This window comes from Pteronotus mesoamericanus, unplaced genomic scaffold (assembly GCF_021234165.1).
Source record: "Pteronotus mesoamericanus isolate MK-2021 breed Mesoamerican mustached bat unplaced genomic scaffold, CSHL_Meso_final scaffold_128, whole genome shotgun sequence".
Taxonomy (NCBI): domain Eukaryota; kingdom Metazoa; phylum Chordata; class Mammalia; order Chiroptera; family Mormoopidae; genus Pteronotus; species Pteronotus mesoamericanus.
The window spans coordinates 3,366,808-3,391,029 of NW_026555305.1; the positions used below are offsets into that span (position 1 = coordinate 3,366,808).

A 24,222-nucleotide genomic window follows, 5' to 3' on the forward strand; every position below is an offset into this window, starting at 1 on the left:
GAGTTTACCAACAACTAGACAGATGCATTGAAAGGTGAGGACAAGACAGACAACTTGAGGACCCTGCCACCAGAGGGAGCCAGACGTACTAAGGCCACGCATCAGGACAAAGTCCATGAGCCCCAGAATAGGAGCAGGATCAACAGGAAGAATCTCTCGTTGGAAGGGCAGCAGGTCAAGCTTGAACGAGGGGACTGCTCCATCAAATACAAAAAAAAAAAAAAAAAGAAAAGAAAGAAAGAAAGAAAAAACCCACACAGCTCCAGAGAACACGAAGGATCAAACACTATGTCATCACCAAAGATCATAATAATGACCCAATACTGAACCAGAGACATGGAGAACTGCATTTGGCCAATAGATAATTTCAAAGAAACTCCATGAAGTAAAGACAAAAACTGGGAGACAATTCGATAAGTCGGGAAAACATGACTGGGACCAAAGAGCACATCCAACAGAGAGACCAGAAAATAAAGCTCATCACTTCCGGGGCTGAACAATTAAGTGAATCCAATGAACAATGATATCAGGGGCATCAACCAAAGACTGGACCAAGAGAAAAACACAAGAGGCCAATATGGTTGAATACAGATGCAAAATGCCTCAATGAACAGTAGCATGACAAATTCAAGAGCACATTAAAAGTCTTATACACCGTGAAAAAATGATGTTTCACCGAGGGTCGTGAAAACTGGCAAAATGATTTCCACAGGTGCAAATCAATAAACACTTGTTCCACAAAATAATGTAAATGATATAAAACATATGGTTGTGTGAATAGATGCAGACTCGGCATTGGAGAAACACAGCATTCTTTCGTAATACACACTGTCCACAAACTGGGGATGGAATGAACACGCCTCGACCAAGTAAGGGTCGCCGGTGGCAAGCCCAGAGTTACCAACATACTCAACAGTGGAAAGCGGGAGGTCTGGCGTCTGAGATCAGCACCAGGCAGGGAGGTCCACTCTCACCCCTGCGATGCAACACGTGCTAACCGTCCGAGGCAGAGCAGTCAGGCAAGAAAAAGAAAGACAGGGCATCCAAACGGGGAAGAGAGAAACAAAACTGCCTGCAGATAATACAATCTTATATATAAAAACCTCTAAAAAATACGCCACCAAAACATGGTTAGGACTAATGAACAAATTCAGTAAAACTGCAGCATACAAAATGACCATACAGAACCCGGCTGCATTTCTGCCCACAAACCATAACACATCAGAAAAAGAAATAAAGAAAATGATCCCATTTACAATAGGATCTGAACCAACAGATTATGAACCAAAGGGTGAAAGTTCGGGACATTGAAACCTCTGAGACTTTGGTAAAAGAAATTCAAAAGACACAAACAAATGGCAACATATCCCCTGCGCCCAGTTTGGAAGAATTCATTAGAATGCTTGTCCTGCCCAATCTACAAACTCAACACAATCCCTATCAAAATTGTCAAATGCATTTTTCACAGAAATACAAAGGCAATAATAGGTTTCAGTCAACATGGAGGCCTAGGGAGATACCCCCTCCCCACTGCACAACCGTAAGAAGGAACACAACTAACTTAAAAATGAAAAACACCCACAAGTGCCAGAAAACCACCCCGAAGAAACCCAGAATGGTATCAGGTCTGACAACCAAGGATTTCATGGAGCTGTATTTATCCGGACGGATAGGAGGGGCAGAGACGGAGCCAGGGGGGCAGCCAGTGGACCTGGACCAAGGAGCCCCACATGCACGCGTGGTGGAGGCAAATCAGAGAGACCCCTTGTGAGCAGCCAGCCCAGCCCCAGGCCAGACCTCACAGCCCAGGATCCAGCGCCAGGGAAAAGGAAGCCTCCTAACTTCTGCCTGTGGGCCCAGTGGGGGCTGGGGCGGTGGAAGAAACTGCGGCTTTCTCAGCAGAGCCCCGAGCGTGCACAGCCCCACCCACAGCGGAACCACCACCAGGACGGCAGATGGAAGTGTGCCAGTCACAGGCGGGAAGTGGACAGAGCGGCCCGAAACCAGGCAGGGGCCAGGCAAGCCCCAGAAGTCAGCCAGCAGCGGCACCCTTCCCTCTTAGACGCCTCCCCCGCACACCCCGCCCCTGGGGCCCCACCCTGCAGAAGACCCACGGCTCCGCCCCATACGGCCTCATGGGGGCGGGGGGGGGGGGGGCCTGAAATGGAACCGAGGCGGCTCTACCTAGGACACAGGCACAGAGAGGCTGCCCAAATCAGGAGACCAACAAACACGGCCCAAGGGAAGGTACAAAACAGAACCCAGAAAAGAACCAAGCAATGAGGAGAGACCCAGCCCATCACACACACAGTTCAAAACCCCGGTGGTCAGGAGGCTCAAAGATCTCGCTGAATACGGCAGAAGCCTAAGGGAAGAAATGAAGGCACTACTAAGGGCAATAAAGAAAAACCCACAGGAAACCAACAGCGAAGGGAAGGAAGCTGGGATTCAGATCAATGATTTAACGCATAAGGAAGAGAGAAACATTCCACCAGAACAAAATGAAGAAACAAGAATTCAGAAAAAGTGAGGAGAGTTTCAGAAGACTCTGGGACCTCTCCAGAAGGGCCGGCATCCGAATCCTACGGACTCCAGATGGAAAACAGGAAGAGCAAGACACTGCAAACGTACTTGAAAGAAGATGGCAAGAAAAATTTCCTAATGTGGCAAAGGAAATGCATACAAGTCCAGGGGGCACAGAGAGTCCCAAACTAGTTGGACGCAAAGAGGTCCACACCAAGACACATCATCATTAAAATGCCAAAGGTTAAAGATAAAGAGAGACTCTTAAAAGCAGCAAGAAAAAGACAGACTTGAGAGAGTTACGTACAAAGGAGTTCCATTAGACTGTCCGCTGATTTCTCCAAAGAAACTTTGCTGGCAAGAAGGGACTGGCCAGAAGTATACAAAGTGATGGAAAGCAAGGACCTTCAAGCTAGAGTCCTCTACCCAGCAAAGCTATCATTTAGGATGGAAGGGCAGACAGAGCGCTTCCCAGACGAGGGAAAGCTAAAGGAGTTCCTCATCACCTAGCCCTTATTACATGAAATGTTAAATCTGCTTATTTACGAAACAGAACACGATCACAAAATATGAACAGTAAAATGACAACAAACTCACAACTATCAACAACTGAACCTAAAGCAAACGAAAACAAAAACTAACTTAGTAAACAAGTAGAGCAGGAAGAGAGTCCCAGAGATGGAGATCCCATGGGGGTTATCAGTGAGGGGGCGGGAGAGAGGGGGGGAAAGTTCAGGGAATGGCACCATCGGCAGGTACAAAATAGACAGAGGGAGGTGACGAATAGTATCGGAAATGGAGAAATAGAGAACCTCCAGGTACGACCCAAGGACATGCGCTACGGCAGGGGGTGCACGGCAGAGGGGAATCAAAGGGACAAAGGGGACCCCTGTAATGGCAGAATCCGTAAAACATACCTTTGAAAAATAAAAACTAAAATCGTTTAGAAAGACAAGGAAAGAAAACATGATCCCATTTGAGAACGTGACGCTCGGTTAAAGAACGTCACCACACAGATCACTTGGGCACTGGGTGATGGGTATTTAAATAAATATCTGTTGTATGTAAAAAGCAATCAATTCTAACTGAAATCAATGTCCCTTCCAGCATGAAGGCAGGACCGCAGCAAGTGGAGCCTTGAATCAGGGAACAAGGGGCACTGAGGGGGCAGGGACCCCTCAGAGGCTTGTTCCCAGAAACGTGGGGTGGGCACTGTTGCTAAGGAAAAAGGAGAAGTCCGTTTGGTGGCTGGGAGGGAAAAAAGCCACACTCGGGGGCCAGGGTGAAGGGGCGTGTTTCCTTCCCCCACTCCCCTGGATGTGTCCTTTGTGCTCATGGTCACAGCGGCAGGCGCCTGGACGGCACAGTGAGAAGGAGACCGTGTCTCTGCCGCTCTGAGCTCTGCAGGCACAGGGACCCCGTCTTCCTGAGCGTCTCCAGGGCCTGGGTGACCCCTGTCCATGGGGAGGACCCACGGGGAGGTGCCGAAGGATGGACTGAGGGTGAAGGGACACTGTCCGGGGGGCTGCGACCTGGGAGGACGTGCCCTGGGTCACCTCGCCGTCAAGGACCGTCTCAGGAAGCCTGGGCTCTCTTTCCTGGCCCGTCACAGGAACGAGAGCCGGACTCCCGGGCACACACTGTTCCCCTTCCTGAGGGGCTGCTGACGTGCGACACCATGACAGGACAGCCAGCCTCCCAGGGACCACACCCTACGTGTCTGTCCACCCGCAGGACGCCCTGGTCTCTTCCTCCTGCACAGCGGGCTTCAGAGAGGAGACCATGCCCCCCACGCTCACGGCCCTGCTCTGCCTCGGTGAGTGTCGGGGGGAGGGGGGAGCCCTGCTCTGTCAGGACCCAGGGCTCAGGACGCTCCCGGGGAGGGGGGGCTCTGCTCAGGACTCAGGGCACATCCCTCACGGGGACTCTCTTGCAGGGCTGAGCGTGGGCCTGAGGACCCCGGTGCAGGCAGGTGAGTCTGTCCCCAGGGGTCCCAGGGCTTTCTCTGCACAAAGGACAGGGGTCACCCTCTCAGGAAGCTGGGGATGAAAAACAGACGTTCTGCCTTAATATACTTAGGCAGGGGACATACGACGGGAAAGTCTTGGGGCTGAGATCTGGGGACTGCAGGTGAGAATGTTTCCTGACCCAGCCTGTGATTCCTTCCAGGGACCCTCCCCAAACCCACCCTCTGGGCGGAGCCAGGCCCTGTGATCCCCTGGGGGAGCCCGGTGACCATCTGGTGTCAGGGGTCCCGGCAGGCCCAGGAGTTCCGACTGGATAAAGAGGGAACCTCATCGCCTTGGGCCACACAGAAGCCACTGGGTCCCAGGGACAAGGCCAAGTTCTCCTTCACACAGATGACAGAGAACACTACAGGGTTATATCGCTGCTACCATCGGAGCCCCAGGGGCTGGTCAGAGCGCAGTGACCCCCTGGAGCTGGTGGTGACAGGTGAGAGGACACTCCGGGGTCCCAGCCTCAGGCCGTGCCCTCAGGGAGGGGGATGTTCTCAGGGTGTCTCTACACACAGCCCAGCCCTGGGGGACAGGAGGGAGGTGTGAGCCCCATTTACCACGCTGCCTCCTTCTCTCCTAGGATACTACAGCAAACCCAGCCTCTCAGCCCTGCCCAGCCCTGTCGTGACCTCCGGAGGGAACGTGACCTCCGGAGGGAACGTGACCCTCCAGTGCGGCTCCGGACTAGGTTTTCACAGGTTCATTCTGCCTGAGGAGGCAGGAAGCAGGCCCCCCTGGACCCTGGACTCGCAGCCTCACCCCAGCGGGCAGGTCCAGGCCCCGTTCCCCGCGGGGCCCATGACCCCGAGCCCCAGGAGGACGTTCAGGTGCTATGGCTGTTACAAGTACAGCCCCCAAGTGTGGTCACTGCCCAGTGACCCCCTGGAGCTCCCGGTCTCAGGTGAGACCCCTGACCCTGTCGTTTATGTGCTCTCGCAGCGCAGAGACCTGTCCCTTCGAAAGTTAGGGCAGAAAACTATGCGAGTGTGGGAAGTTCCACCGAGGGGACTCCTGCCCACGAGGAGTAGAGAGAGAAGGGATCCCCCACCCCTGAACCCCTTTCTCAGAACCTGGGCCGAGAGGGAGAGCAGGGAGGGCGGCGGCAGAGGTGGGGAGAAGAGGAGAAACGCGGTTAGACTGAGCAGAGGACAGACCCCTCCCCCGCTCACCTGCTGCCTCTTCATCTCAGAGCCTGAGCCCCGCGGTCCCGGCCCCCTGGACCCTACCCCCGGGAAAGCAGGTAAGTTTTAGAAATTTACTGAAGTTTCACATGAGGAAATGAAGGAGTGAAATATTCCACAGCTTTACCCACTGAAAGACAGTTTCATTAATACCCCAAATTATTTCAACGCAAAACCTTTAAAAGATCTACGTTTTATATCCCATGCACTATCGACCTCTATCTTTCAATATCTTTTTCTATTTCATTAGGGTTTCATTCGGAATGTTTTGTTTTGTTTTTTTTCACTGACAGATACACATCTTCTAAAAGTTATCTTTTCTCTCTGATTTATAACCACATGAAACACATCACAAAGGCTTCCTGGGTTCATCGGTTTGGACACTGATGCAAATGAACCACACGTAGTGTCCACGTGCACTCTCTGAATTGTGGGAGCCGATGGAATTTTTGCAGGGACCTTTGGGATTAGGGCACGTCAATAGTTTTTGCACATGTTGTTTTCTATGGGGAAACAGAATGACACAATCTCCTGCTTCGGGTGCTCACAGAATCCGACCCTTTGGCGCAATTTCTCTCTTCCTTAAAGTTTGAAAACCACAAACGCGTGCTTCCTTGGGCAGCACCGTTGATAAGCAGTGCGTGGAGGTTGTGTTTCGGGGCAAAATATCACATGATTAGCTGTCCATCCACGATATCCTGCCAGACGCTGCAGGCTTTGTGCAAACGGAGACAAAGACGGTGCCTGCCCCTCCTGGGTGCCGGACCTGGCCTGCGACCCCATTTACCAAGCCCCCAAGCCCCGGTCCCCCTTCTCTTCTGCCCCCGCCCTACACCCCACAGATGAGACCCCTTTCCCTGCTGAACACCAGACGAGACCCTTCCGGGGACCGGCCCCCTCCTCACTGGCTCATGTCAAGTCTCTCTCTCTCTGCCGCCCTTTACACACACACACACACACACACACACACACACACACACACACACACACACATATATATATAGGAACAGCCCAAATATATGTAGATACAGATGATGATATATAACTTAGCCAGTTCTGTACAGGCAGATATCTGTAACTATCTATACAGAGTCATTTTATATACTATTTTATAATATACTCTATAAAGTGTACACACCCGTGGTGGGACAAAAGTAAGTTTAAAGTTGTACAAGAAATAATAATAACACTAAATAACTGTGTTTCTTGAATGCACAACTCTCAACCTAGTGGTGTCCCGCCCTGTATTTAATATTGATATTGAACTTATGTATTTACAAAGAGTCATCCACATGCCCTTAGTTCTCATTCGGTGAGGACATCTGCCAAGGTAGGATTTGTTATATAAAAATGAATGAATAAAACAACAACTAGGTGGGAATCTCCAGGTGGAGATGAAACAGCAGACCCCAGAGAGGAGGGGCCCGGGAGGCGTGGGGGAGGGAAGACGCACCCCAGACTTCACCCCTTGTGCACCTGACACTCAGGAGCCGCTGACCCACCCTCTCCTGCATGGACCGGGGTCCCCAGGTCGTGAAAACATGGGGTCTCTCAGTGGCAGGGCCAGAGGCTTCTGGGATCTGAGTCTCTTACTGAACACAGAACACACAGCTTTCAACTGTTTCTGAACTGAGACCATCTTGTCACGGACCCTGAGCCCTTGGGCACAGCTCGCTCTTGTCACGGTGACTCAGAGCCGGCGCTGGACTCGGGCACCCCAGGGACACGGACGTGAAGGGGAGGATGGGCCCAGGGGAGGCAGCAGAGTCCTCGAGACTGGGGGCTCCCTGACCCCGGTGACCCCTGTCTCCACGTCCACAGACTCCCAGACCCAGAACTACACAGCGGGGAATCTCGTCCACATGGGCGTGGCTGGCCTGCTGCTGCTGGTCCTCGGGGGGCTGCTGCTTCAGGCTCGAGACACCGAGGGGACGGCCCACGCTGCCGCCAGGATGTGACCGCAGAGGGGACAGGGCATGAATCAGGGCGGGAGCCGAGGAGCCCATCTACGGACCCAGGAGGTGGTGGAGGGAGGTCTAGGCCACAGGTGGGGAACTGCCTGCTGAGAACGTGCAGAGGGAGCGGAGGTGTCCGACAAGGTTGGGGGCCGGAAACAGGAGCCGTGTTCCTGCGGAGACGCCTCCTGCACCTCACTGCGGAGCCGTCCCTTCTCAACATCATGGACTCCTCTGGACGGTCCTTCTGTCCTCACCCCGCGAAATGAGGGGCCGCCACACGAGGCTGGTTTTGATCCACATGCATAAAGCCCTTCATGCTGAATCCCAATCATATAAACAACATGTGTTGTCCTCACGCCTTGGAGCACTTGAGCCACAAAGAACGAAGTGCTGACACCTGCTACCTGCCAGGTGAACGTCAACATTCTGCAGAGAAACGCAGAGCCCGACGTTAAAGATCAAGTTTTCTGTGGCTGTGTTTCTATGAGAAGTCAAGAAGGACACGCCCAGAGACAGACGTCAGTATGGCCTGTCAGGGGCTGACGGGAGGAGAGACAGGAGACAGGGCCGCATGGTGTTTGGGGGCGGGGTCACGCAAACATCTTCTTGCACCAGATCAAACTGGTGACTGAGACATCGAGTATTTACAGTCCAGTGAATCCTGTATTACTAAAGGCTCCATTCTATGTTCCAAGAACTTATGCCATTAAACAGTAACGCAAGCCCATCCCCATGGTTCCCTGTGGATCCTTTTCACCTTAGAAGTTGCCCCGCGTCCCCGTGCACTTTCACGGGACGCAGGACCCCCACCAGGTCCGAGATGCGCTCCGTGCCCTGTGCTCAGGGCTCAGCCCCTGGTGGGGTTCCCACCCTCACTCCTGAGAGGGGCTGAGACCAGGACACAGGACGAGCCGCCACGTCCCTGTCTCCTCTCAGTCGCGGCTCATGTGCCATTAGGCCAAGGACGCCCTAGAGCTTCTGATTCCCCCTCACGGCTTGGGGGACACAGATGTGGCTTCCCAGTGGCCCTTCCTGCCACACGTCTCTCATGCCCGCGTCTACGTCAGGCCCCAGGAATGACTCCGATGGAGCCTCTTCGTGTCCCAGGCTCTGCTGACCCTCCCGACAACCGTGAGGCTGAGCTTCCAGCCTTGTCTGCAATGAGGGGAAGGGAGAGGGGGGTGACTGGCTCACACAGACGGTCAACAAATGCGTCCCCGTGTCATAGATTAAAACCTGCGAATAGTCTGCAACGAGGGCTTTTGCCCAGCACATGGGGGTGGACTGAGCAGGGCCAGAGGGCGGGTTATCCCCTCCCAGAGCAGGGCCCGGAGGAGGCAGACGTGCCCCAGGGGCCCGGAACGGAGACCTGCAGAGAAGGTCTCCTGCCCACAGATGCAAGGGAGGCAGAGAGAGGAAGCGCCAGGGACAGGCAGAACCACACGCCCGGCCAGGGGGGCAGGTGGATCCTGCTGTGGGTGAGGTGACACTGCTGTAACCCTGGCCCCACGCCGGCGGCCGTCCACGGGGCGGTCAGTCCTGGGACGGCCCCATTGGCTCCCCAGGCCACCCAGGCAGAGAGGGGAGGGGCCTCAGCTCTTCCCTCTCCTGCCCCCACACGATGAACACACCCCCACTCTGACCTGGAGCCCCCCTCTCTGCAACCCAGTCCCCTCCTCAGACTCGTGCACGTCAAGGCCCAGGACACCCTGTTGGCGGGACCAGACAGCCTCCTCTCTGGCCCCCGGCAGACCCGCCCTCCCAGCTGAGGGGCTGTACTCTCACGCACCTGAACTTACCTGTCCCGGACCCGCCCTGCACAAAGCCTCCCCCCAGGTCCCCACCTGCTCCAGCAACACCCAGGCAGCTCCACCTGACGGTCCCTGGGGCTGCAGATCGGGCTCAGCTACACCCTCCATCCCAAGCGGAGCCAACGCCTCCCTGCCCACCAGGCCCTTCCCATGCCCACCTCCCTGCCAGACTCACACCTGGGTCAGACCACACTGGGCTTGTCGTGGGAGCCACCTGAGCTGCCCCGCTCAGCGCTGACCCCGCACGCCTCCTAGACCAACATAATGACAAGACACACTCCTGCTTCATCTCACTCCGTGTGAAATAATTCACTGTTCGGGGATTTCTGTTCCATCTCTTGAGAAATTCGCAGAAACCTCTAAGGTTGCTGATCGGCTCCTCACTTTGGTGTCCGATGAGCGTGGCGGTTTTCTCGGAGGTTATCGTCCACGCCTCACTGCTACGCCTGTGCCCACAGAGCGGCGTCTTCTCAAAGCAGCGATCGGCTCACACGTTCCTTCACTGCAAAGGTTTCCACTACCTTTAGGGTCTCACAGAGGAGCCCCCCCCAGGGAGCGAAGGCCGCGGGGGACCAGGGCACAGCACACCCTGGTGACTCCCAGCTCTTAGAATCACCCCACTCTTCCAGCCCATTCCTCTCAGCCCCGTGCTGACCCCTCGGTGTCCGGCTCCCTCCCTCCCCTGCAGGCCGCCTCTGTCCGGGACATCCACCTGCTATGGAGTCTCTCTGGGCTCCGTTTTTCCCCTTCTCTGAGAGTTACCTTCTCTGAGAGTTACCGTAACAACACACACAGCCTCCGGTGCCTAAAGAATTGTGTTGTCTGAGGTCACCGGTCAGCACGGCATGTGCCCAGGGGAGGATTCGGTCAGCTTCCCCAATCCTCTGCCCGTCTGGACAGAGCACTTGCTCGGTAATCATCGGTTGGTTGCCGGATGGAGAGAGGCCGGAAGGACCTTTGCATTTGCATCGTCTCAGGAAAAGGAAGTGAATTGCCCATGGTGACGCGGGTTCCAGAAACGGCAGAGTCAGAGCTGGAACAGAGACTGGGTGCTCCTGAGTCCTGCCCGGCGTCCTCTACCCTCTCGGTCCGGGGCAGGCGTCGCCCTCTGGATTTGGGAGGCACATGAGGCGCAGGCAGAGCATGTGGGGTCTGCTGAGACTCAGACGCCGTCCCCAAGGTCCCAGAGTCTGATGACTCCCCCACCTCCTTCAGGAGAGCAGACTGCAGCCGTGGAGGACACTGTGAGTCGACACAGGAGCCGCACCCTTGTTGTACCCTGCGTCTGTCTGTGCGGCTGGGCACCTGGACATCGGAGGTCACCTGCTCCGCCGGGAACCCTGGGAGTCAGCGTCATGACCCTGACCTTCATTGCTCTGCTCTCTCTCGGTGAGATTTGGGGAAAAGGGACGGATGGGTCCCCTCCCCTCCCTGGCCCAGCCTCGGGGGGTGCAGTGGGGGCAGAAATTCCATGGGGAAAAGATATTGGCTCAGCCCCAGGTCGGACCCCAGCGCTGGGGGCCCTGACCCGGTTGGAGCCTCTGCGTGTGGGTTGAAGGATGATCTCACGGGGACTCCCTTCCAGGGCTGTGTGGGGGCCCCTGGGACCAGGTCCGGGCAGGTGAGTCCTCCCCCTGACCTCCTGCTTCAGCACAATGACCCCTGGGCTGCTGGGGACACACAGTGGGTCTGCAACGATGGTGACCCGTCTGGGAGGGGCCTTGGAGTGACAGCGGGGGGAAGTGCGGGGAGAAGGGCACCTCCTGACACCGCACGTCTGAACCCTTTTCAGAGGCCCTCCCCAGACCCTCCCTCTGGGCTGACCCAGGCCCCATGGTCAGCAAGGGCAGCCCTGTGACCCTCTGGTGTCAGGGGTCTCTGCGGGCTGATGCCTACACTCTGTATAAGGAGAGGCGCTCTGAGCCCCGGCTTACGAGGATCCCACAGGCCTCCAGCAACAAGACCGGGTTCCTCATTCCATCCACGAGCTCACACGATGCAGGGCCATACGAGTGTGTCTACAGGGCTGGGCGCTCCCTGTCTGAGCTCAGTGAGCCCCTCGTCCTGGTGGTGACGGGTAAGGAGGACCCCGGTCCTCTCCCCACTGCGGGCTCCCCCTCGGAGGCTGAAGGGAACAGAGTGGGGCCTTAGGGGGCCGCACCCCTCCCAGCCCGCAGCTGGGGAGGGTGGGGTGATGGCCACTCTAACTCACATCCTCCTCCTTCAGGAGAGTTCAGCGCACCGTCCCTCGAAGCCCAGCCAAGCCCGGTGGTGGCCTCAGGGGGGAACGTGTCCCTCGTGTGTAGCTCACAGTCATCATCCGGCCCTTTCCACCTGCTGAAGGAGGGAGGGGCTGAGCCGCCCCGACACATGGCATCGCAATGGAGTTACTCACCCAGGGGGTGGCAGGCCATCTTCCCTGTGGGCCCCGTGAGCGCCTCCCACGGGGGAACCTACAGATGCTACGTTTCTCGCAGCTCCTACCCCAATGTGTGGTCACATCCGAGTGACCCTCTGCGCATCGAGGTCACAGGTGAGGTGGCCCCCTTGGCTCCGTTCTTTCCTGTGCCCCAAATATCTCATCTAAATCTTGTTCTAGTAAATCCCTAGGGATCGTAGGGTCATCGACGTGGGTTTATTGGGGACAGAAACACAGGCAGGTCTAGAGGGACAGGTGAGGACTCTCCCTGCAGCCCCAGTGGAGGGGGGATGGGTGTCCCCTGGCTGCCAATGGCCCTTCTCCCCAGGCGTGTACAGGTCGCCCTCCCTCCGGGCCCAGCCAGGCTCCCTGCTGCTGCCTGGGGACAACCTGACCCTCCAGTGTCGCTCGGAGCCCGGCTTTGACAGATTCGCTCTGACCAAGGACGAGGGGCCCACACCCCCTCAGCGTCTCGATGGGCAGCGCAGCCCCGACTTCCCCCTGGGCCCTGTGACCCACACCCACGGGGGCCGGTACAGGTGCTACAGCGGACACAGCCCCTCCTATGCATGGTCGGCCCCCAGCGCCCCCCTGGACGTCCTGATCGTGGGTGAGGAGCCCTGTCCTGTCCCCTCTCCTGACTGTCTGCTCAGGGTCAGACCGGGGTCACCGTGGAGGTGATGGGGCCCAGGAGAGGGTCCTGGAGCAGAGGCGATTGGGGGCTGAGGTCTAGGGAGGGAGAAAGGGGAGGGAGGGGCATGGCTATAGAAGACGCCACCCAGAGGGACTGAGAGGAGCTGACAGGGGTCACCGACAGCGTCCATGGGGAAGGACGTTGTCACTCGCCTCAGGGCGCACGGCATTCGAGGCAGTGACCCTCTGCACAGCACCGCCCTCCCTCCCCAGGAGCGGACAGCAAACCCTCCCTGTCGGCCCGGCCGCCGCCCCCGGGGCCCTGGGGAGCCAACGTGACCCTGCTGTGTCGATCGGAGACCAGGGCTGACACCTTCCACCTGCACAGGGAGGGCTCCCTGGACCCTCCCCTGCAGCTTCGTCTGCAGGACACGGCTGCCCCCTCGGAGGCCACCTTCACCATCAGTCCTGTGACCTCGGGCCACAGTGGGACCTACAGGTGCTACAGCTCCCACAGCGCCTCCCCCCTTCCTGCTCTCACAGCCCAGTGACCCCCTGGAGCTCCTGGTCCCAGGTGAGGGGCCTCTACCCCACCCATGTCCCCATGGTCAGGTCAGGACCCTGTCCCCCAGGGGACTTTGGTTTGGATCAGGAGTGAGCGGGTGAGAGAGGGAGGGTCAGCCTGTGGGACTCTCACCTCCCCGAGGGATGGAAAAGCCAGAGCCACCCCTCTCCTGCCTCAGCCTCATCCTCATCCCTGAGGCCTAGACAGCGAGCATGTGCCCAGGGACAAGGGAGAGGCCTCGGGCAGAGCCCAGGCAGGAAGGGCCAGAGGCGCCCATCCCCACCCCCTCCTTCTGCAGCGCCCAGGGCTCACCCAGAGACCAGGACCAGATGGTGACTAGCAGAGGCCTTGCTCCCAGGAAAGAACACGGTCACCCGCCCTGGCTCCCTTGGCTCCCAGGGGCGGTGGGGCCGGGCAGAGAAGGTGGGGGGATCATGGGGCCCCCAGGGCCGTGAGGCTGACAGGTGACAGGTGGGGCAGTCATGGCAGGGAGAGGTGCGGCGGTCCCTCCCAGGGGACGGGGAGCCAGGCTGAAGCGGGGAGAAGGCAGCCCCCACTCCTCACCCCCAATCCTGATTCCCCGGCAGTTCTGAGGATCGGCCTCTCCCCACCAGACTCAAGCCCATAAAGTGATTGGTAAGGGTCTCTGTGGGGAGGTGGTGGGTGTGTCCTCAGGGGACTGGGGCTGAGTCCTTGGAAGTTCAGGTTCCTCTGGAGGCTCTGACTTGGACCAGCCCTCCCCCTCTCTGTGCCTCAGTGTCTCCACTTGTAAACAGAGAGAATCCTGGCCCAGAGCTTAGATTGCTTTCAGTTCGGGCTGTGATGTCCTGAGAGGGGGGCCTCTCAGGGATGCCTCCAGACGTTATGGAGACAGTCCCCTCGGTAGTAGTGATGGTGGCACTGTACACAGAGGGACAAGAAGGCTAAGTGTTTTTCCTCAGCTCTGGTGCTCAGCTCAGAGGAAGGAGCCAGGGCTGGAGTCAGTCCTGGCTCAGGTCCCGGCTCTGCGGCTCCCGCTGTGGGGCCCACGGTCCCTTCTCTTCTGTGAGTGTCGGGTTCACGTCTGTGCATCCCTGGTCCCCGCCTGCTCACAGGCCTGCGGTGACATTAGGTGACATGAGGGGCCTCACAGAGCTCAGGAAGGCAGAGCCCCAGTCCCACCAGACCATCTCAAGGTGGTTTCATGGTCCTACAGGGTGGAGACAATCCCGGAAGAGACACAGAGTCCATCCGACACCCCTGCCCCTCCCGTGTCCCTGCTGGGCTGGGGGGCAGGGAATAGGGCAGGACCCTCCGCTCCAGATGGGACAGGACAGGCCCCTGCAGAGGAGGAGCCCAGAGCTCGGAGCTGGTGTCCCCTGGGGGCAGCATGGGGACAGCACAGGGAACCCACGTCCGGGGTCCGGTCCCTGCCCTGCCCCGGCCAGGCTGGGGGCCCCGGGGCACGCGGCTCACCTCTCTGAGCCCCCGGGGACTGGGCGGTGGGTCAGCGATCCCTGGTGCAGGGGGGCTGTGAGGTTAGAGGAGACGAACCACAGACCCCAGCATGTGCCTCGCACACAGTAGGGGCTCATGAAAGGGCATCTTGGCTCATTCATGACGTCACTCCAGCCCAGGGTCTGCAGTGGTACTGGAAGGTGCTGATCGGGGTCTCGGCGGCCCTCACGCTGCTGCTCGCCCTCCTCCTCTTCCTCTTCCTCCGACACCGGAGTCAGAAGAAAGGCAGGACGTTGGGTGAGTAGGGGACGGGGTGACCGGGATCCCAGGAGAGGGGCTCAGAGCATCTGCTGACGGAAAATCAAACAGGTGGAGAAGGTCAGCTGAGCAACAGATTTCTCCAGAATCTCAAATCAGAAATTCTAGAAAGAAAGCACTCAATGTCAGAACATGTATATAAAGGCAAGGTCATCTTTCATCATTTTCCGTTTCCTGAAACATGAACCTCATGCACAAGCATGTGTTAAGGTTTCCTTCTTCCCTCTGGGATCATGCGGGGAGGGCCCCCCACCCAGCCAGGGCGGGACTGTCCCTCTTGACCAGCCCAGAGAGAGGCTGATGTCTGACCTCCTGCAGGGGCCACGGACTCGGACCCGAAGGACAGAGGCCTGCAGATCAGGTAATTCCTGTGCTGAAGACCCCAGACCCCCACCGCACAAGACCCCGCGCTGCCTCTAACACCCTGTCTCCTCCCTCAGCTCCCGCCCAGCTGCGGACGCCCAGGAAGAGCCCCTCTGTGAGAGGAAGGGACCGCTGCCCTGGGGGAGGGGCACAGGGGTTCCAGGAGGCCACGGGGGAGGGGACAGCCTGGGAGGGCGTGGGGTCAGGGGTGAGGGGGACGGAAATCCCCACAGCCTGACCTGGCCGCTCGCTTCACCCTGGGTTAGTGGCCCATCTGGGGACAGCGGGTCTGCAGCCCTGGGATCCCGGGGACCCTGCCAGGAGACACACCCTGTTCTGCCTCCGCAGATGCTGCCATGAAGGACCCACAGGCTGGGGAGGGCGTGGAGCTGGACCCTCGGGTGAGACCCCTGCCCCTGTCCAGGCCTCCAAGGACCTTCCTGTTGCCCAGTTCACTCCAAGGGTCCCTTCCCTGTCCTCCCCTCCCCTGGTTCTCAGCAGCGTCCACACTGACCTCTCCATCTGGGCACCAGGCCGTCCTGCTGTGACTCACTCCTCCCTTTCCTGGGACCTCATGGCCCCTCCTGGGGGGTCCCCTGGGCTGGCCCCTCGTCCCCTGTGTGACCTTGGGCAGCCCCAGGTCTCAGGAGGAGGCGCGAATGAGTGACTCACCCCAGGCCCCAGGGCCCCTTCACTCAGTCACGCAGCCGCCGTGACGGGAGCTCCCTGGGCACCGGCTCCATGTAGGGGCCGCGGTGCCGCCCCGAGCAGCCTGTCCCCACACTCGTCCAGCCCACCTGTGGGCGAGGGAGACACCTGCACACAGGTGATGGCGTCCTGGAGGGCCAGCTGCTGTGAAGGAGAATAAAGCAAGAGCAGGGGGTGGAGTGCGTGGTGAGGGGGGAGAGCAGCGGACACAGCAGGTGCAAAGGTCCTGAGGCAGGACATGCGCTTCAGCCAGAGGGGCCGAGTGGGTGGAGCCAAATGAGCAGAGACACAGAGCATTAGGTTACAAGTCAGAACTGTAGACCCTTCCAGATGCCCCAAGGCTCAGGAAGCCCCTGCAGATTCCATCAGGACAGTGACCTCATCTGACCTGAAGTTTAAATCCTCACTCTGACCCCATGTGGATACTTGATGGGAGGATTCAACAGTGGGATCGAGGACATGCTGTCTCTGTCTCACTGTCTCTCTGCAGCAGAACAGGCCCCGTCACGACCCACAGGGAGTGACATGTGCCCAGGTGAACCGCTCAAGATCAAGGCTCAGGCAGGGAATGGTCTCCTCTCCTTCCCTGTTGTCAGGGGAATTGCTGGACAGGAAGGACAGACAAGCAGAAGGGGACAGACAGATGGATAGACAGATGGGTCCCACCCTCTCCAGCCCCCAGGCGTCCCCCACCCCAGCCACATCTCACCCTCTCACTGTCCCCTGCTCCAGGCTGCTGCACCTGCGGCCCCCCAGGAGGTGACCTACGCCCAGCTGACCCACCTGACCCTCAGACGGGAGACAGGTGCACCCCCTTCCTCCCCGTCAGACGAGCCCCTGGCTGAGCCCAGTGTGTACGCTGCTCTGGCCGTCCACTAGCCCTGGAAGGACCCAGACCCCACACTCCAGGGAGGGGGCCTGCAGGGGCCCCAGAAGGCACAGGAGCTGCCCCCAAGGACACTCAGCAGTGGCCCCGGCCAGGCTGGTGACCTGAGATGGACCCGCAGCAACTTCTGGGCCCCCCTGGGAGCCCTCTGCTTCTGCAATCACAGCCAACTACTACCCCTACACCTTGGGATCAAAGCAGCAGACTTCTCAAGAATCAATGTGTGAATTTACAACCAAAATGGAAGTGAGAGCATGTCTTCTATGAGTGATAACGTAAATACTAAACATCAGACCTACAAAATGGAAAATTAAGGACCATAATGAATATCTTTGAAAAGAAAAGGGCAAAGTAGGAAAAAACCTAAGCGTTGCTCCACAAATGCTGAGATAGAGATGTGGTATGTTTGCGATGGAATGTTACTCAGATACAAGATGATGAAATGCAGTCAACACAACAACATGGATGTGTCTTGAGAGTATCATGCTAAGTGGACTAAGTCAGACAAAAAAAGCACAAGGACTCTATGACTTTACTCATGTGTGAGAACTGATACGCTGAAGTGTCATATATATTAGTGATATTGAACTTGCAATTAAAAATTTTCCTGCAAAGTGACTGTGGAGTCTGAAAAGCTTCACTGGTAAATGCTTCTGAACACGTATGCATGTATGAAATACACACACGCACTCATGGGCATACACCCAAACATACACAGATATATACACACAAACATACACATGGACACAGCCATACAGAAAGCAGCTAATACAGAAAGAAAACAAATGAACTCGTGCATTTAGACATCAAAATATTAGTTACCTGAGGGGAAGGGTGTTGGCAGAGGATGAAAAGGGTAAAGGGGGTTTTGGGTACGGTGACCGAATGAGACTAGACCTCGGCTGGTGGGCACAGCAAGGAGCATACAGGTGATGTATTATGTCAAAGATTTACAGGAAGAGTAGCGAAGTATTCTCAATGAGGAGAGAAGGAGGAGAATAATAACAATGAGAGGAGCTCCTGAGGATAAACAAAACATGAGTCAGGAAAGCCCAAAAATTTCATTCTTGAAAACGTTAATCCTGCCACAGAGTCCAGCCCAGTGGGCACGGAACGAAGCGAGAAGGCTCGCGTCACCTCTGCCAGGACAGCATCTCATCTCAGATGCTACGTTTCAAACAGGTAACAGAGCTCCGTGAGGCTCCTCTGCCTGAGACGCAAATAATAGTCCATGTCAACTGTACTGTAATAAATTAACGAATTTTTAAAAGAACATTATGCCTAATTTTATACCAATATATCAGAAAATGTAGACGAAATGGACAAAATCCACAAAAATACAATTTACGAAAATGATGGACACAGAATAAATAGAAACTCTAAACTGTCTTATATTAAACGCTTTGAGTCTGTAATTTAAACTTTTCCCACAAAATGAATGAGGAGTCTGGGAAGATTCGCCGGTAAAATCTTCCAAACGTTTTTGTATGAAACACACACACATGGACACACAGTCGCGAAAATACACCCAACAGCCTTACACAAGCTTCTCCTGAGACAAGAGGAGAAAGGCACATCCCCCGCACAGTTTATCAGGCCAGAAGTAAATGAATAAGGAAACCAAACGAGGGAGCTACAAAGAGGGAGCATCACAGGAGGCTCTCACGTGAGCTCAGGGGTAGAGTCCGAAACAAGAGTCAGCAAGATGCATCTGCACAGAAACTGGATAATCTCTCCCGACCGCGCGGGCCTGAGTTTTATGGAATGCATGGTGGTTTTCATATTAAAAACATCGATCAGTACAGTTCAAACTGTAAAAGAAGAAACAGCAAAAACAGAAAAACAAAGATCCCATTAACAGATGCAAAACTTCTGCTACTAATTTATACTAATTTATACTGTATCAGTACTAATACAGCACTAATTTATAATGAAAAGCCCTTCAAAAATACAAGGACATTTTCTATCATTTATCAAAGCACCTTTCAAACACTTCATAAAAGAAATGATGTTTAAACGTAAAAACTTGAAAACTTTTCACCTGCGATTGAGCCGGGGACAAAAATAGTCACTATGGAGCTGCGCCTGCGCACCACCTCCCCGCACACTACGCCTGCGCATTTCTCCAGCCTGTCCGCACCCACACGCGCTCCGCCTTCCTCCCCAAAGCAGGGAAGCGCCACCACCCCGATGCCCCGCCCAGCTGCAGGCCCCGCCCAGCGCCCGGCGCGTGGGGCAGTTCCCTCCCGCACAGCCCCAGGTCCCACCCCCGCCCCTGCTTTGGCTCCGCCTCCCGCACCTGCACCTGCCCCTCCAGCGCCCACCACAGCATCTTCTGAACCGGCACCTGCTCGTGCAACCCAGCGGGAGAGCCCTGCAGAAGAGCCGGCCGGAGCCCCCTCGACGGTCGGGACAACCGGACATTCTTCCCCGTCAAACCTTTCTGAAGGTGCACCGAGCGCGCTGTGACAGGTCAGTCCTCTGAGAACATGGTCACTGAGATCCTGTCGATGGGCTGTGAACTCGAACAAGCGATGGCAGCCCTGCGAGCCGCCTTCAAGGACCCTGACAGCCGCGCTGTGTCTTTGATGGGGATCCCCGGAGACCGAGGAAGTCAGGCTGTGCTTGGGCCCCCTCCCGCGGCTCGTCCCGGGGCGCCGCAGCCCAGGGCCCGGTCCCTGGAGAGTCTGAGGCAGTACTAAATGAGGGCACCCAGGGGGTTTCCACGGACGGGACACGCAGGAGCCCCTGACACCAGCCCCTCCCCCATGGGCCCCGGGTCCCCAGCTGTTGAGTTCTGGTGACTCTCAGCCGTAGACCAATAAGCTCATGAGTTCTCTGCCTCCCACTAAACCCAGAACACACAGCTCTTCCTTATTTCCCTACTGAGACCGTTCTCATCCCTCACCCTGAACTCCCAGGGGAGAGCTCCTATGAAAGGGACTCAGAACAAGTTCTGACTCCGGAGATGGCAGGCTGAGATAACCCAAGGAGGAGACAGGGAGCCTGGCTGAGAAGAGGCTCAAGACACGAACATGCAAAAGTTATGACGTGTGAATGGGGCATCAGAGGGCGCAGACCCCAGCAGGAAGGCTTGTGTCTCCCCGAGTCCTCACTCACAGCCTCATTTCATGATTCTCAGGGGCAGCCCACACCGTCAGCCCATCAAAAGCCAGTCAGTCCCCAGGGGTGGGGAGTAGGAGAAACATTCGGTGACGGGACAGGGTGCAGAGCGCCATGTCCTGCCAGAGGGAGGCAGGTGTCCTGGGTGGACATCCTGGATTCTGGGGTGATTTTGGTCTGCCCTGGCCTCTGTGACGTTTGTGCCAAGAATGCCTAGCCTCCCACCCTCAAGACTACACAGTGGAGACTCCCATCTGTATGGGCTTGGCTGTATTGGTGCTGGTGGTCCTTGGGGTGCTGCTGCTTCAGGATTAAGACAGCAAGAGGAGGGCCCACGCTGCCGCCAGGACGTGAACACGGAGGGGACAGGATGGTGTCCAGCGTGGGGGAGCCGTGGAGCCCATCCGATGACCCAGGAGGTGGTGAAGGACAGCCTGGCCCCCAGGTGGGGAACTGTCTGCTGATTTGTCCAGGGGAGTAAACAAGGTTTGGGTGCAGGGAGTGTCTGAGTGCTCCTTGTGCAGGGCTCTTCCTCCATTAAATCTGTGTTTTCTCTCTTTTTGTTGACTTCCTGTAACAACCCCCCTTGTTTTCTTACAGGAGGTCCATCCCACGTGGCTGCTTTGAGTCCACATACCTAAAACCTCATGCTCTTCTCCACTGATATGTAATAAAATGTTCTTTATATATAATCACATTACCAGCTGACCATTATTGAATCCATATCTGCTCAGTTCACAGAGTTAAACTGGTTTCAGTAACTGATTAAAGGAACTAAGAAAGATACAAGCCTGGGAAATACAGATGCAACCCGATGCTACCACCCTCCCTGTTCCCGCAGTCCTTCCTGTCTCCATCAGATGCCACCTGTGCTGTGTCCCCAGAAATGTCTTCCCTGGAAGGGGCAGCCTGGTGGTGTGCTGTTCTGAAAACACCTGTTTTAGAGACCTTGGACTTGTGACATTTGCCCGTTTCTGTGGTGTCAATTCTCCCTTCATGGCCAACCCAAAATGGCAATGTGACTTCACCGAATGCAGAGTTGAAAGATTAGAGTCATCGTCACCACCGAGTAAGAGCCATCTGACCCACAGCTCCCTGTGCACTCAGTGTTGACCTGCATTTCTTCATCTTTCAGAGACGATGACACTTTCTACAGCAGTGTCAGTGACAACACAGAGTCAGTGACAACACAATCCCAGAAATCGCAGGCAGGAGTCAAGAGAAAAAAATATCAAATCTGAAGACAAATGGACTCAGAATTCAAATACACTTCAGCCAATTTGGGGAGTCCATTGGAATTATGTAGTTAAAAGGAGGAGACACAGAGTCATGACCATACGTGTATGTGCTGGAGAACAGGCATATGCAGACACAAGCTACCCTCACAAGAACAGTGACTCTCATGTTGTAAAAACAAGCACATGCCACAAAACCCCATGAATGAAAAGGAAAGATGGGTGCTATTTGTTCACCATGACCTACCACATGGCAATGTAAAAGCACAAATTAAATCACCAAGAACAATGCCTGTCAATCTTCAAACATGCTGGTGAGTCAATGAAAGAAGCGTCTCAAAAGAAGACATGCAGGGCCATTCCATTACACAACACTCAGAAAGAGACGCCATTTGTCACTCAGGCAAGCTCACCTAAGAGAAACCCTATGAACCAAAGTGGGAAGAGATCCCGCGTGATCCGTTTAGGGGCTAAATATAGTGCAGTGTTGAAGGTTTGTTCAAAGGTCCTTCATGACTTTCCTTTGGTGGCTTCAAAGCGCAGTTGTCATTATAGGAAAATGCTGCCTTTCTATTTGGTGACTCATCTATATTTTCACACAATGGAGTGAGCTGTGATGAAGTAGGGTGGGAAGATCCACAGGCTAACCCAGGCAGTGCACTTCCTACAAAGTGGCTGTTGACATGTTAGAGCACAGGCGTTGCCTTGGCGATGTGGCTGCCTCAAGACGTGATCAGCAGCTGCCCAACCAGCTGCCCTGAGTCCAACCAAAGGAGGAGACCTTGCCTGAGGGAGACGCTGGATCTCAGACGAGAAGACACCCTGTGCATCACCCCCTGACACACAACTGACCGGGTTAAACATCCACAGCAGCTTCTGATCCCATGTTGCTCCAACTGCCTAGATGATCATAGGTCACCAATATGGACATTGGGGTTATCTCACAAAATGGGGTTCAGCTCCATTAGGTAGCAGTATTCAGGTCACACAGGTTTTGGCTGCAGGCTGAACAATACTCAGGATGCCTCGTGTCCTCTTGGACCCCACTGAGGAGGACTCGGGGGAAGGCAGCTGAGTACAGGGGGTGCCAGATGTTGAGGTCAGGCTCTTCTTGATTCCATTCCTGATGGAAACTAACTGGATGCCTGACTTTGAAAAACACACTTTATTGATAAGACTTGTTCTCATTGACAAATGGTGTTGAATAAATGAATGTACAAAAAAAGCAAGAGAATGAAGTTGGATATGTACCACACAGCCCACAACAAAAGGACCTCAAAATGCATCAGTAAACAGCTAATATAAAACTTAAGATCAAATGGGTTTATCTTCATGAGTTTGGGTTTACTTATGTTGTCTTAGAAATGAGAGCAAAAGCACAATAAACAAAAACATATGTTAGATTTTTCCAAATAATAATGTACTGAGTCAAAGAACACTGTCCAGAAAATGGAGAAAAATGACATACAAAACTGGAGAAAATATTTGCAAACTGTACCTGATAATGATCTTGTCCAGAATACATAAAGCATACAAGGAGCTCAACCACAAAAAAAAAAAAAAATCCAATTCATAAAATGGTCACAGTACTTAGGTAGGAATTTCTACCACAAAGATATTCTGCAAAGATAATTTCTGCAAATGGAAAAATGAGCTCAGGAAAACATGCTCCCCATCACCAGACAACGGCAATGATCAGTGTCAGCAAGATGGTGGCGAGATAAGAAGTCCCGGCTCCGCTCACCCACGGGAGCCCCAATTTGACCACCACCCACAGACAAAACTACATTCACACTCTGGGGTGAAGGTGTGAGGTCCCAGCACCCTCTGGAGCACAAACCCAAGAACCATCACCTTGAAAAAAGCGAGAAGAACAGCTTCACTTTACCCACATCAGCCCTCCCACCCACTGCCCCAGCTCCACACAGGGACACGCCCTCCACCTGCCATTTCTCCTGGGGGTGCGGGAACGGGGGGCTCTGCCCCCGCAGCCTTTCCATCACTGCCTGAAGGGCCAGCCTCCGTCTGGCTGGCAGGTTTGCAGGCTGGATCCTCCGGGGGCAGCTGAGAAGAGAGAAATGGGGAGGGTTCTCAGCAACTGGCATGTGGATCTCTACAAACGGCCACCCACAGACCCTGCAGCTGGCCACAGACCATGCAGTTCCTCAAACACTGAAAATAGAACTTCCGTTTTTAAATTATGTTTTATTGTTTCAGCTATTACATTTGTCCCAATTCTCCCCCCTTGCCCCCTCCACCCAGCGCCCCCCAACTCCCTCAGGCAGTCCCCACAGCGTTCTCCATGTCCATGGGTTACGCACCTGTGTTCTTTGGCAACTGTTCCCTATGCTGCACCTGACGTCCCCGTGACTGTTCTGTAGCTGCCGATGTGCACGTCGAGCTTTCGTAGGACCCGGCACTTTCGCTCTGAGCACCTGTTCGGAGGAAATGAAACCAGGGCCTCAAAGAGACACCTGCACTACGAGGTTCACTGCGGGGTCATTCACGACAGCGAAGACTTGGTCCCCCAGTGGATGGTGGGTAAAGGAGATGTGGGGTCTAGACACACAACAGAATACTGTTCAGACATAAAAGAGCAGGAAATGCAGCCTTTTCAGACAATATGGGTGAGCCGAGAGGACGTCGTGCTGAGGGACACGGCCCCGGACACTGTGAGGTAAATCCTGCATGATTTCACTTCTATGTAGAGTAAATTTTTAGAGACCTGACGTCCGAGTAAAGTGGGGGAGACTAGTGATTACCAGAGGCTGGGAATTGGGGAAAAGAAGAAAATATTGATCAAAACATGCACACTTTTTTATATGATTGATATGTCTGGAGACCTAATGTCCAGAGTGTTGCTCATAGTTAAAAAATAAGGAATTATACACTGGAAAATTGCTGTGTTCTCACCCCACATGTAAAAAAATGCAAACTGTGTGAGGTGATGGATATGTTATTCACTCGAGTGCGGTGATCTTTTCAGAGTGTACGTATATACCAAAACTCCAGGATGTACACCTTAAATATTCACGAGTCCCATA

At 55.2% G+C, this 24,222-nt stretch overlaps 1 protein-coding gene across 1 annotated transcript; it reads left to right on the forward strand.

The window, feature by feature from the left end:
- The first annotated feature begins 1,615 nt into the window (after positions 1-1,615).
- Positions 1,616-16,813, forward strand: LOC129082481 (leukocyte immunoglobulin-like receptor subfamily B member 3). Its single transcript, XM_054588175.1, is given in 18 exon segments — positions 1,616-1,767; positions 4,209-4,495; positions 4,693-4,977; positions 5,122-5,442; positions 5,731-5,781; positions 7,544-7,676; positions 10,707-10,837; positions 11,284-11,568; positions 11,719-12,024; positions 12,239-12,520; positions 12,817-13,067; positions 13,069-13,117; positions 14,672-14,842; positions 15,182-15,224; positions 15,304-15,341; positions 15,575-15,627; positions 16,425-16,585; positions 16,663-16,813. Coding segments are annotated over 18 exon segments (3,150 nt in total).
- Positions 16,814-24,222: the final 7,409 nt, after the last annotated feature.